At 44.5% G+C, this 12,011-nt stretch overlaps 1 protein-coding gene across 5 annotated transcripts in view; it reads right to left on the reverse strand.

The window, feature by feature from the left end:
• TMC5 (transmembrane channel like 5) overlaps positions 1-12,011 on the reverse strand; it is a 96,584-nt gene that overhangs the window by 48,291 nt on the left and 36,282 nt on the right. For 4 of the 5 annotated variants that reach the window (XM_003266082.2, XM_003266081.2, XM_003266084.4 and 1 more), the window contains exon 5: positions 8,249-8,338. In XM_003266082.2, the coding sequence (XP_003266130.2) occupies positions 8,249-8,338 (90 nt within the window). Of the gene's footprint in view, positions 1-725; positions 1,293-8,248; positions 8,339-12,011 lie in introns of those variants that run through there. The other variant, XM_003266083.3, reaches the window with a different exon arrangement.

Below are 12,011 nucleotides of genomic sequence, written 5' to 3' on the forward strand. Positions count from 1 at the left end.
CTCTGTCTCAAAAAAAAAAAAAAAAAGAATGTAGTCTTGGGAATCAGATAAACCTGTATTTGGGCCCAGATCTTCTAGGTCACTAAATTTATCTGAGCTTCAGTTTCCTCATCAAGCAAATGGAAATGCCACCTCAAAGGTGTGGAGTGCAGGGAGTACATAAAACTCAATTCGATGGATAACAAAAAAAGCAGGTGCTCTGCAGAGCACAAGGCATACGAAATAAGCTTGATAAAAATAAGCTCTTGTTAGGGATGTCTTAAATTGATCCCTTCCTTTGTCCTTGGCTTCCTTAGTTCAACCACAAAACCTTTCGCCCTTCCGTATTACTCAATGTCCTTCTTTTAGAGACAGGATCTTACTCTGTCACCCAGGCTGGATTGCAGTGGTGCCATCAGACCTTGCTGCAGCCTCCAACTCCTGGGCTCAAGCGATCCTTCCACCTTAGCCTCCTGAGTAGCTGGAACCACAGGTGTGCACCATCATGTCTGGTTATTATTTTTAAAATTTTTTTTGTAGCAATGAGGGCTCCCTTTGTTGCCCAGGCTAGTCTCGAACACCTGGGCTCAAGCGATCCTCTTACCTTGGCCTCCCAAAGCAGTAGGATTATAGGTGTGAGCCACCATGCCTGGCCCAACTTGATATCTAAAAAGTAAAATACGCTGTGGACAACGAGGAAGCCTTCTTTCCTACTCCCCTACTCCTCTTCCCCAGCATTTCACTACCTTGAACAGCTTCATGTGAAGAACCAGGAGTGTCTATGCCCATGCATTCCAGGCTATGAAGGGTCTGAGACATCGATTCATTCAAAGATGTTGAAAACTGCAGCACCTGGTTGCCCTTTTGGTCATTCCTTTTGCTGACCATCTGAGAGTCTATCACATCGATGTCAGATATTGACGAAACCATGTTGATGCTTGAGTCTAGCAGCACCTTTTCCTGAAAAATCTGACTTGAGGATGGGTGGCTTTGGACCCCAGAGGAAACATTCTCAACCTCTATGATGATTTCACTCACGTGGTCATCGGATAGCATCTCCTGCCTCCTGCAAGCCTCCTTCTCTACTGGGGTGGGCTTCCCAAGACTTCATACAGCAGTCATGCCCACATTGACTGGGACTCGCAGGGAAAAAGTGATGATGATCACAAAGGGATATACCATTCACATTATTTTTAAAATGCCAGGATGAGCTCATCAAAGCCAGCCCTACACAAATCACAACATAACTCCCTGCATCTAACCCCAGAGGAGTTTTCTCAGGAGAAGGAGTGTTTTCCTGCAGAGAATTCTGTCTTGGTAGCTAGGCAAGAAATCAAAAACAGAATCTTTCATTTAAGACAATGGGATTCTAGAAACAGAAGGAAGATATTTTTCTAAATGACTCATAGTCAAAGGGCAAGATTTTTTTTTATAATTTAGTGCCTCTGGCCTAGAACTTATATATATATATATATGTTCTAAATATACACATATATATGTTCTAAATATATATATATATATATATTTTTTTTTTTTTTTGAGATGGAGTCTCGCTATGTCACCCAGGCTGGAGTGCAGTGGTGCGATCTCAGCGTACTGCAACCTCCACCTCCCAGGTTCACACCATTCTCCTGCCTCAGCCTCCCAAGTAGCTGGGATTACAGGCGCCCGCCACCGTGCCCGGCTAATTTTTTGTATTTTTAGTAGAGACGGGGTTTCACCGCATTAGCCAGGATGGTCCCGATCTCCTGACCTCGTGATCTGCCCGCCTTGGCCTCCCAAAGTGCTGGGATTACAGCCGTGAGCCACAGCGCCCAGCTGAACTTACATCTTATATCTGTAATTTTATATGCCTGTAGAAATCCACATGGGTTTACAGTGATACAATTATTATCTCCTGATGCCTTAGGTAGTGAACTCTGCTATTTGTCTGGCTCTCAGTCTCTAGTCTCCTTCTTTCTCATACCAGCAAAAAGCTCCATTTCCTGTGCAGACATAGTGCTCAACGTCTCCCAGTGTTCTTTGCGGCTAAGGGTGGGCCTGTGACCCAGTTTTATCCAATGAGACTTGTGGCTTCCAAGAATGCTCTTTCAAAGGGGACAGTGTGCCTGGGTTCACAATTTACCCTTCACCAGTCTTCCTCCAGACATTTTGAAAACAAGAGAATGAATGTTCACCTGCTAAGGATGGTAGAGAAAAATGCTGCAGAAGGGGCTTCAGTCCTTGACGGCATCATGGGTGGAGCTGCTGTACAAACTTTGCACTTCCTCCCTCCATGCTTCTTGTTTTTTTACATTTTAAAAATTTTTATTTATTTATTTATTTATTTATTTACAGACGGAGTCTCGCTCTGTTGCCCAGGCTGGAGTGCAGTGGCATGATCTTGGCTCACTGCAGCCTTTGCCTCCTGGGTTCAGGCAATTCTCCTGCCTCAGCCTCCTGAGTAGCTGGGGTTATAGGTGCCTGCCATCACGCCTGGCAAATTTTTGTATTTTTTGTAGAGATGAGGTTTCACCATGTTGGCCAGGCTGGTCTTGAACTCCTGACCTCAAGTGATTAGCCTGCCTCAGCCTCCCAAAGTGCTGAGATTACAGGCATGAGCCACCACATGTAAAAAAAAGTACAAATTTTTAAACTTTTTTTTTAGAGATGAGGTCTTGCTCTGTCGCCCAGGCTGGAGTGCAGTGGTGAGATCATAACTCACTGCAGCCTTGACCTCCTGGGCTCAAGTAATCCTCCTGCTTCAGCCTCCTGAGTAGCTGGGACCACAGGGGCACCACCATGCCCAGCTATTTTTTTTTTTTAAGACACAGGGTCTCACTTTGTTGTCCAGGCTGGTCTCGAACCCCTGGTTTCAAGCAATTCTCCCACCTTGGCATCCCAAAGTGCTGGGATTACAGGAGTGAACCGTTACACCTAGCCCACACTTCTCAGTACATGAGAAAAACTTATTGCTAAGCCACGTTTCTGTTTCAGTGTCAGGCACATAAACACAATTCCTATCCAACAGATCTAATTTCCAATCACCTAGGCCTAGTTGTTTATTTAATAGTCGGAGAAATTGAGGTGCAGAGAGCTGAACAGACACCGCTCCTCCTCATCACACTTTCATTAAATGTCAAAATTGAACTAGAACCCATGTACTCCTTCTCCCAACAGTAGTAACAGTAATGATACCTGCCATTACTGCAGGCCAAGTACTTTAAATAGAGCACAACATTTATGCTATGAAGTAGGTATTAAAAATCAACACCATTTTATAGCTAAGAAAACTGATGCTCCATGAAATAATTTGTCTGTCACAAAACCAGCAAGCAGTAGAGCCGGGGTCAAATCCAGATTGGTCTGAACCCAAAGCAGAACTATTAGTCATTTCACTCTGGCCCCTTCCTGTGACAAGAGGCTGGTATAGTCATTCATTCTTGCCAGGTGCAGCGGTTTATGCCTCTAATCACAGCACTTTGGGAGGCCGAGGTGGGTGGATCACTTGAGGCCAGGAGTTCAAGACCAGCCTGGCCAACATGGTGAAACTCTGTCTACTGAAAATACAAAAATTAGCTAGGTGTGGTGGCAGGTGCCTGTAATCCCACTGCTCAGGAGGCTGAGGTTGGAGAATCGCTTGAACTCAGAAGCCAGAGGTTGCAGTGAGCCAAGGTCATTCCACTCCACTCCAGCCTGGGGGACAAAGTGAAACTCCGCCTCAAAAACAACAACAGAAAAGATGCTGGTGTATCATTCATTCATTCTTGCCAACTGAGGTGGTGGCTCACACCTGTATTCCCAGCTACTTGGGAGGCTGAGGCGGGAGGATTGCTTGAGCCCAGAAGTTTGAGAACAGTCTGGGCAACATAGTGAGATTCCATCTAAAAAAATTCATTCATAAATGAATGAACATTTAAGCAGGCACGCTATGTGGCAGGCACTTCCTAGAGACACGGCATAATTAATTCATCAAAGCTACACTTTATCAGGCTATCTTTTGTTTTTCTTTCTTTTTTTTTTTTTTTTTAGGCAAGGTCTCACTCTGTCCCCCAGGCTGGAGTGCAGTAGAGTGATCTTGGCTCACTGCAGTGTCTGCCTCCTGGGCCCAAGGGATCTTCCCACCTCAGCCTCCAGAGTAGTTGGCACTGCAGGTGCATGCCACCAGGCCTGGCTAATTTTTGTTTTGTTTTCTTCTTTTTTTGAGACAGAGTCTCATTCTGTTGCCCAGGCTGGAGTGCAGTGGCATGATCTCAGCTCACGGCAACCTCCGCCTCCCAGGTTCAAGTGATTCTCCAGCCTGAGCCTCCTGAGTAGCTGGGATTACAGGCATGCACCACCATGCCCAGCTAACTTTTATATTTTTAGCAGAGACGGAGTTTCACCATGTTGGCCAGGCTGGTCTCAAACTCCTGACCTCAAGTGATCCACCCACCTAGACCTCCCAAAGTGCTGGGATTACAGGCATAAGCTACCATGCTTGGCCAAATTTTTTATTTTTCATAGAGGTGGGGTTTCACTGTGTTGCTCAGGCTGTTCTTAAACCTCTGAACTCAAGTGATCCACCCACCTCAGCCTCCAGAAGTCCTGGGATTACAGGTGTGAGCCACTGCACCCAGCCTGGGCTATGAATTAATTGTATGTGGTTTGTGAATCAGATTCAACACAAAGCAAAATGATGAAGACAGCCAGGTTCATCTTTTGGTCCTCTATTTCTTTACTACTCTCTGCCTTTTAGGGACTCCTCTTCTACCAGGGTTCCTGTGATATATATATATATATATGTATGTGTATATATATGTGTGATTATATATGTGTATATATATGTGTGATATATATACATATATATATGTATGTGTATATATACGTGTGATAAGTGATATGTTATATATATATATAATTTTTTCCCACCCATGGTTCCTGGCTCATAACTACCATAGCCCTTGTTATAATGTTAGAATTTTAAGCCTCAGAAAAGAGAATTTCTCTCTCTGATCTCCTGCCTCTTTTCGTTTGCTCTATTTCTCCCCAAGGCAGGACTCCAGTCTTTCCCCGCCTTTCTGTCTTGGAGTTGGCCATAAAGAAATTCTCCATCATTTCAGAAGGGGTCCTGCCCCAAACCCTGGAGGAAGGAACGCTGCACAGAGAGCCCAAGAAGGATCTGAACAGACATGGCTTTCTGGGTTTCCCCAACTCGTCTATTAGTACAAGATCATACACCTTTTGATCTCGGCTCACTGCATTCTCTGTCTCCTGAGTTCAAGCGATTCCCCTGCCTCAGCCTCCCAAGTAGCTGGGATTACAGGCGCATGCCACAACACCCGGCTAATTTTTGTATTTTTAGTAGAGACGGGCTTTCACCATGTTGGCCAGGCTGGTATCGAACTCCTGACCTTAGGTGATCCACCTGCCTCAGCCTCCCAAAGTGCTGGGATTGTAGGTGAGAGCCACCATGCCTGGCCATCCAGTCACATTTCTACACAGTTGTCAACCATGTCTATGTAATGAAGCCTCCCCATAAAAGGCCCAAGAAGACTGGGTTCAGGGAGCTTTCTGGTAGCTGAACACGGGGAGGTTCCTGGAGGGTGGCTCACCCAGGGAGGACATGGAAGCTCTGTGCCCCTTCCCCTATACCTCACCCTATGCATCTCTTCATCTGTGTCCCTTGTAGTATTCTTTGTATAAGCCAGTAAACACAAGTTTCCTGGAGTTCTGTGAGCTGCTCCAGCAAATTAACCAAACCAATGGAGGAGGTCATGGGAACCCCAACCTGAAGCTGGTTGGTCAGAAGTTCTGGGGCTGGGTGCGGTGGCTCACACCTGTAATCCCAGCACTTTGGGAAGCCGAGGTGGGCGGATCACTTAAGATCAGGAGTTTGAGACCAGCCTGGCCAACATGGTGAAACTCTGTCTCTACTAAAAATACAAAAATGAGCCTGGTGCGGTGGCACGTGCCCATAATGCCAGCTACTCAGGAGGCTGAGGCACAAGAATCGCTTGAATCTGGGAGGTGGAGGTTGCAGTGAGCTGAGATGGCGCCACTGCACTCCAGCCTGGGTAACGGAGTGAGACTGTATCAAAAAAAAAAAAAAAAAAAAAAAAAAAAAAAAAAAAAGAAGAAGAAGAAGAAGAAGTTCCAGCAGCCTGGACTTGTGCCTGGTGTCTGAAGGAGGTATATAGTATTGGGGGCTACGACTTTGTCCTGTGGGATCTGACACTATCTCCAGGTAGATAGTGTCAGAATTGAATTGGAGGACACCCAGCGATGTCTGCTGTAAAATTGATCGCTTTCTTGGTGTGTGGGGAGAAACCCCCACCCATTTGTTCACAGAAGCCTTCTGTGTTGATAGTTATTGAGTAAGAGAACAGAAAAAACACTTTGAGTGTGTTTTTTTCTATACGGTCTCCAAACCTCATGCCGGCAAGACAGAGCAGTCATGAAATTTAAAGGTATTTCTTCTCCCTGATAATTAAAGCCATTCTGTGCCCCAGTGGGGACCAAATAGAGAGTGTGATCATTTATATCCCAACGGTTTTCCCTTCCAAGTAGCAATATCTAACCTTCCCTGAAAAGGCATACATCTCTTGAAGGATGAGGCTAACGGTTATCTTATAGGCGATGGGGCTGAAAGGTGAGAGTTCTAAGTGGCTTCTCTCCATATGCATCATTGTATAGAGGACCTCATTAATTTATTCCTTGTTGCTCACAGATTTGCCTTGTGGCTCCAGCATTCCCTAGTCTCTCTCCTCTGTTGCTTCATTTTTTGTTTTTGTTTGTTTGTTTTTGAGACAGGGTCTCACTCTGTCACCTAGGCTAGACTGCAATGGCGTGATCACAGCTCTCTGCAGCCTCAACCTCCCAGGCTCAAGCAATCCTCCTGCCTCAGTCTCCCAAAGTGTTGGGATTACAGGCATAACCCCCGTGCCTGGCTTGTTGCTTCGTTTTTGTTTTTCAGTCTCTGCCTCTGATTCAACCTTCATCAGCACACACAGTGATCCTTAGAGAGCTTCCTAACTGATTGCAGCGCCTTCTATCTTTCACCAGTCTGATTGCTTCCACACGCCATCATCATAATAATTATACGAATATTCAGAAAAACTTTGATCAATGCAACTTGTCCCCACCAACACAGACATTAGCCACAGGATAGACAGGTGACCCAGTCTTGTCCCCTGTGGTAAAAATGACTGGTCCAAGTGTGGGCATGTGCTCCAGTTAGACGGGCCAGAGTCCTTCCCCCACATTAGAGATGGACCCAGGGAGGAACTAAGACTTCCTAATGAGGTGGCTAAGCAGAGGGCTCACGTGGGCCTGCTATTGGCCGTATTCTCTGGCCTGTGGACAAGTCCTGACTCTGATGGAGATGAATGAGGTCTAACTTAAAGAGGAGCTGAGGATCCGGGACACACCTATACATATAGAACTGAAAAGCAAGTTTTACAAAGATGAGAAATGGATGGGAAACCAGAGTCCAGGTGACACTGAGTTCCCTGATGTCAGACTGAGGTCCTGATTTCTGTACTCATTCAACAAATTAATCTAACAAATATCCCTAAAATACCTACTATGTGCCAAGCACTGTACTAGGTGCTGGAAGGTATTAATATTTCTACTTTCATTTCTTTAAGGTTCCCCCATACGCTTCTACCACATGAGCCAATGAATTCCCCTTGGGCTAATGCCTGTTTGAGTTGGGTTTCTGTCACTTGCAACCAGAAGATTCCTAATGAAGACACCCTGATCCCCAGAAGACAACAAACTACACATCTAAGAGAAAACTCCATTATGATATGTTAAGCAGGTTCTGCATGAGTAACCACACTGGAGGCCAAGAGGAAATGGCAATGGGTGGATCGTCTTGGACATGTGCCTTCTCCAGGGTTGACTTTTGGATCACTGTCCTTTTAAGTCTTACTGTATTAGTCTCTTTTTACACTGCTATAAAAATACTGCCTGAGACTGGGTAATTTATAGGCAAAAGAGTTTTAATTGACTTACAGTTCCTCATGGCTGGCGGGCGTTTCTCAGGAAACTTACAAACATGTTGGAAGGCATAGGGGAAAGAAGGCATGTCTTACATGGGGGCAGGAGAGAGAGCGGGTGCAGGGGAAGCTGTCACTTTTAAACCATCAGATTTCAAGGGAACTCCCTCACTATCATGAGAACAGCATCGGGGGAAACCACCCCCATGATCCAATCACCTCCCACCAGGTCTGTCTTCCAACACATGGGGATTACAATTTGAAATGAGACTTGGGTGGGGGACACAGAGCCAAACCATATCACTTACCTTGGGGTGACTTGTGCCAATCACATTCAGACAATGGTGGGTTTCCATAAGCAAGGACAGAATCACTTTCGCCTACATAAGCAGGGTTCACTGGAGGGAAAGGGAAGGAGACATTGCCAATTAGTCTCACCACACTAGACATTCCTGGCATGCAATAGTTATGATGTGCTAATAATGGTTCATAACGGCTAATAAGACTGAGACCTGGTCTTTGAGGTTCTAACAGACTACTGATTAAGAACTTGTGTGGAAACTAGGACAAAAATACAAAAACAGTGCTGTTAAATATAATCAGCCTTGATCAATGGTTTTTCATTTGACTAAGCCATAGTTAAAAATAATTGTTGGCAAGGCGAGGTAGCTCACGCCTGTAATCCCAGTGCTTTGGGAAGCCATGGTAGGAAGATTACTTGAGCCCAAAAGTTCAAGACCATCCTGGGCAACATAATGAGACCCTGTCTCTAAATATATATATATATAAACTACATGATATAAAAATAAAAATATATATTTTATACTATATATTTTATATATTTTTTGTATTTCTAATATATTTATATATTTTTATGTTACCTATAATCTATATTTTATATTATATGTTATATAATATAAAAATATATTCAAATATAATAACATATCTATAAATATATATTTTAATATAATATATAATATAAAAATAACATTAAATATATATATTAATATATATTTTAAGACAGGTTCTCACTCTGTCACCTAGGCTGGAGTGCAGTGGTGTGATTTCAGCTCACTGCAGCTTTGACCTCCCAGGCTCAAGCAATCCTTCCACCTCAGCCTCCTGAGTAGCTGGGACTACAAGCATGCACCATCATGCCTGGCTAATATTTTGTATTTTTTGTAGAGATGGGGTTTCACCATGTTGTCCAGGCTGATCTCGAACTTCTGGGCTCAAACAATCTGCCAGCCTTGGCCTCTCAAAGTGTTGGGATTACAGGCATGAGTCATGGAGCCCAGTAAAAAAGTGTGTGTGTGTGTGTGTGTGTGTGTGTGTGTGTGTAAATAATGGTTGCACTGAGATCCAGGACACACCTATATATATAGAACTGAAAAGCAAGTTTTACAAAATAATGCTTTGTTTGGCTATATAAACTGCACTCTAACATAGCCTTACTCTAGTCCACTCTTTTTTTTTGAGACTTGCTCTGTCACACAGGCTGGAGTGCAGTGACGCAATCTCGGCTCACTGCAACCTCTGCCTCCCGGGTTCAAGTGATTTTCTCCAGCCTCAGCCTCCCAAGTAGCTGGGAGAAATGGAGAAAATGGAGCACATTTTGATGGGGACAGTATGCAAAATTACATTGCAAGACTATCTGGTGCTTCTTGCCTGAGAATCAGCTCCCAGCCCTGTTACTTCCTAGTTGTGCACCCTCTGGGTGTGTTTCTTAGCATCTCTATAGAGAGCTTCAATATCTTAGTCTCTAAAATAGGGATAATAGACTAGTTGTGGTGGTTTATGCCTGTAATTTCAGCACTTTGGGAGGCCAAGGTGGGACGACCGCTTGAGCACAGGAGTTTGAGACCAGCTTGGGCAACATGGCATAACCCTGGCTCTACAAAAAATAAAAAAACTGGCTGGGCATGGTGGCAGTGTGCCTGTAGTCCCAGCCACTCGGGAGGTAAAGGCTGCAGTGAGCTGAGATTGCACCATTGCACTCCAGCCTGCGCGAAAGAGCGGGCGTTTTGTCTCAAAAATAAATAAATAAATACGGATAATAATAGGACCTTCACATAGGGTTGTTGGGGGAATTGAATCAGGGAACACATGTGAAATAATTAAATAATCCTAGAACATATTAAACTCTAATATATATTGACTATTGTAGTAGATTGTTATTCAGCAAATATTACACTTCCCCTACCTTGACCACCTCCATTGATATTGGGCTTAGTCGTGTGACTTGCCTTTAACAATGGAATATGGCAGAAGTGACAGTGTGCCAGTTCCAAGCCAAGGCTTTTAAAGATACCATGTGTTTCTGCTTGCCATTTTGAGCACTTTCGGCTTACAGCATGGGAAGACATTGCCCTAGGTTACTCACTGGTCCAAGAAGAGGGACACTAGAACTAAATAGAACCCATGACGTAGAGCCAAGCACAACCAACTCAGCCTAGTTCAGCCAAATGCCAACCAACCTTGCAGACCCATAAGAAATAAATGCTTGTTTATTGTACGACTCTGGATTTTTGGAGTTGTTTGTTATGCAGCATTCCTGTGGCAATAGCTAGCTGATACAACTCTTAGAGTTGTTGTTGTTGTTGTTATTAACTCAGTTAATATTTTTCAAGCACCTACTGTGGGCCAGGCACTGTGACACTAGGAAGAGCACCTAGAGCCTTGGAGGGTACATAGATGAATACAGGTTCTCCTTAAGGAGTGAACACTTTATCAGGATGGGGTGACACTGGACAAGTGATTGCCAAGGGCTGCAAACTTTGTCCTACAAAGGATCCCAGAGAAGTGAGCTATACTGACCTGCTTTTTTTGTTTTTTAAGTATTTTAACTTCCAATGTTCTATAGAGCTTTGTGGTCAGGAATCTGTTTGTGTTTGCCCTGATTCAACCTAGCAGTAATGCAGGGTAAATAAGAGGTCAGGTTTTGGGTGGAGAGATGCGATTCAGTCCTGGTTCTGTCAATTTAGTAAGTGAGTGACCTTGTGCGTGTTTCTTTCTGAGTCTTAGTTTTCCCATCTGTTAAAACAGGGAGAGCGGCAGTGCCTACCTGAAAGGCGGTTGTACAGATTAAATGAGATAATAAAAGTCAAGTGCTGGACAGAGACTACAGGGCATAGGAAACACTCAAGATTTGCTTGCAGTTATAAATTCCACTTGCATTGGAGTAGTGCAGTGTGTCTCAATCTTGTTTCATTATCAGCCCCCTAAGCAGGGGAGATATTTTTTCCTCATTGCCATCCTCTAAGAAATTTTAATACCAAAGATATACTGTATCTGTTTGTGTACTACATGTGTATCTCTGCTTTATACATCAAAAGGGTGAGATTTTTTTCTGGCCTTTCAAGAGCAGATACTCCCCCCTTGGGATTTCTATTGCCCCTGTGGAGGAATGCATGGAATAAAGGTTTGGAATAGCCCTGGGCTAGCTGATGTCTGTGCTCCCAAAGGAATATTTTTCTTTTTCCTTCCTTCCTTCCTTCCTTCCCTCCCTCCCCCTCTGCCTCCCCCCTACTCTTCTCCTCCCCCCGCCCTTCCTTTTCTGTCTTGTCCCGTCCTGTCCTGTCCGGTCCTTTCTTTTTTTGCAACAGGGTCTCGCTTTGTCACTCAGGCCAGAGTGCAGTGGTACAATCACGGCTCATGGCAGCCTCAACCTCCCAGGCTCAAGTGATCCTCCTGTGTCAGTCTCCCAAGTAGCTGGGACCCCAGGTTGTGCCACCACGCCCAGCTAATTTTTAAAATTAGGCCCAGAATGAAAATTTTCTATGTGTTAACACTCAGTGTTTTCATTAGTACAGGGCTATGCATCCTGTCCCGTCCTCTCTGCCTTCTTCCAAACCTGCCCCATCTACTCCTCGAGGCTCATCAATCCTCCATCTGCACCTCCCAGCACTTGGGTCTCTTGTTCTCTTCTTATTGGCTGAACACCTTCTCCCTTTTCTGACCTCCACAGTCCCCAAATTCCTTTAACATTGCCCGGATTTTTTTTTTCTCCTGTGCCATCAAATGGATTCCTGGAACACGTCTCTTTTTCCTCCCAGAAAGTAAGAACTGTTC

Source organism: Nomascus leucogenys, chromosome 18 (assembly GCF_006542625.1).
Source record: "Nomascus leucogenys isolate Asia chromosome 18, Asia_NLE_v1, whole genome shotgun sequence".
Taxonomy (NCBI): domain Eukaryota; kingdom Metazoa; phylum Chordata; class Mammalia; order Primates; family Hylobatidae; genus Nomascus; species Nomascus leucogenys.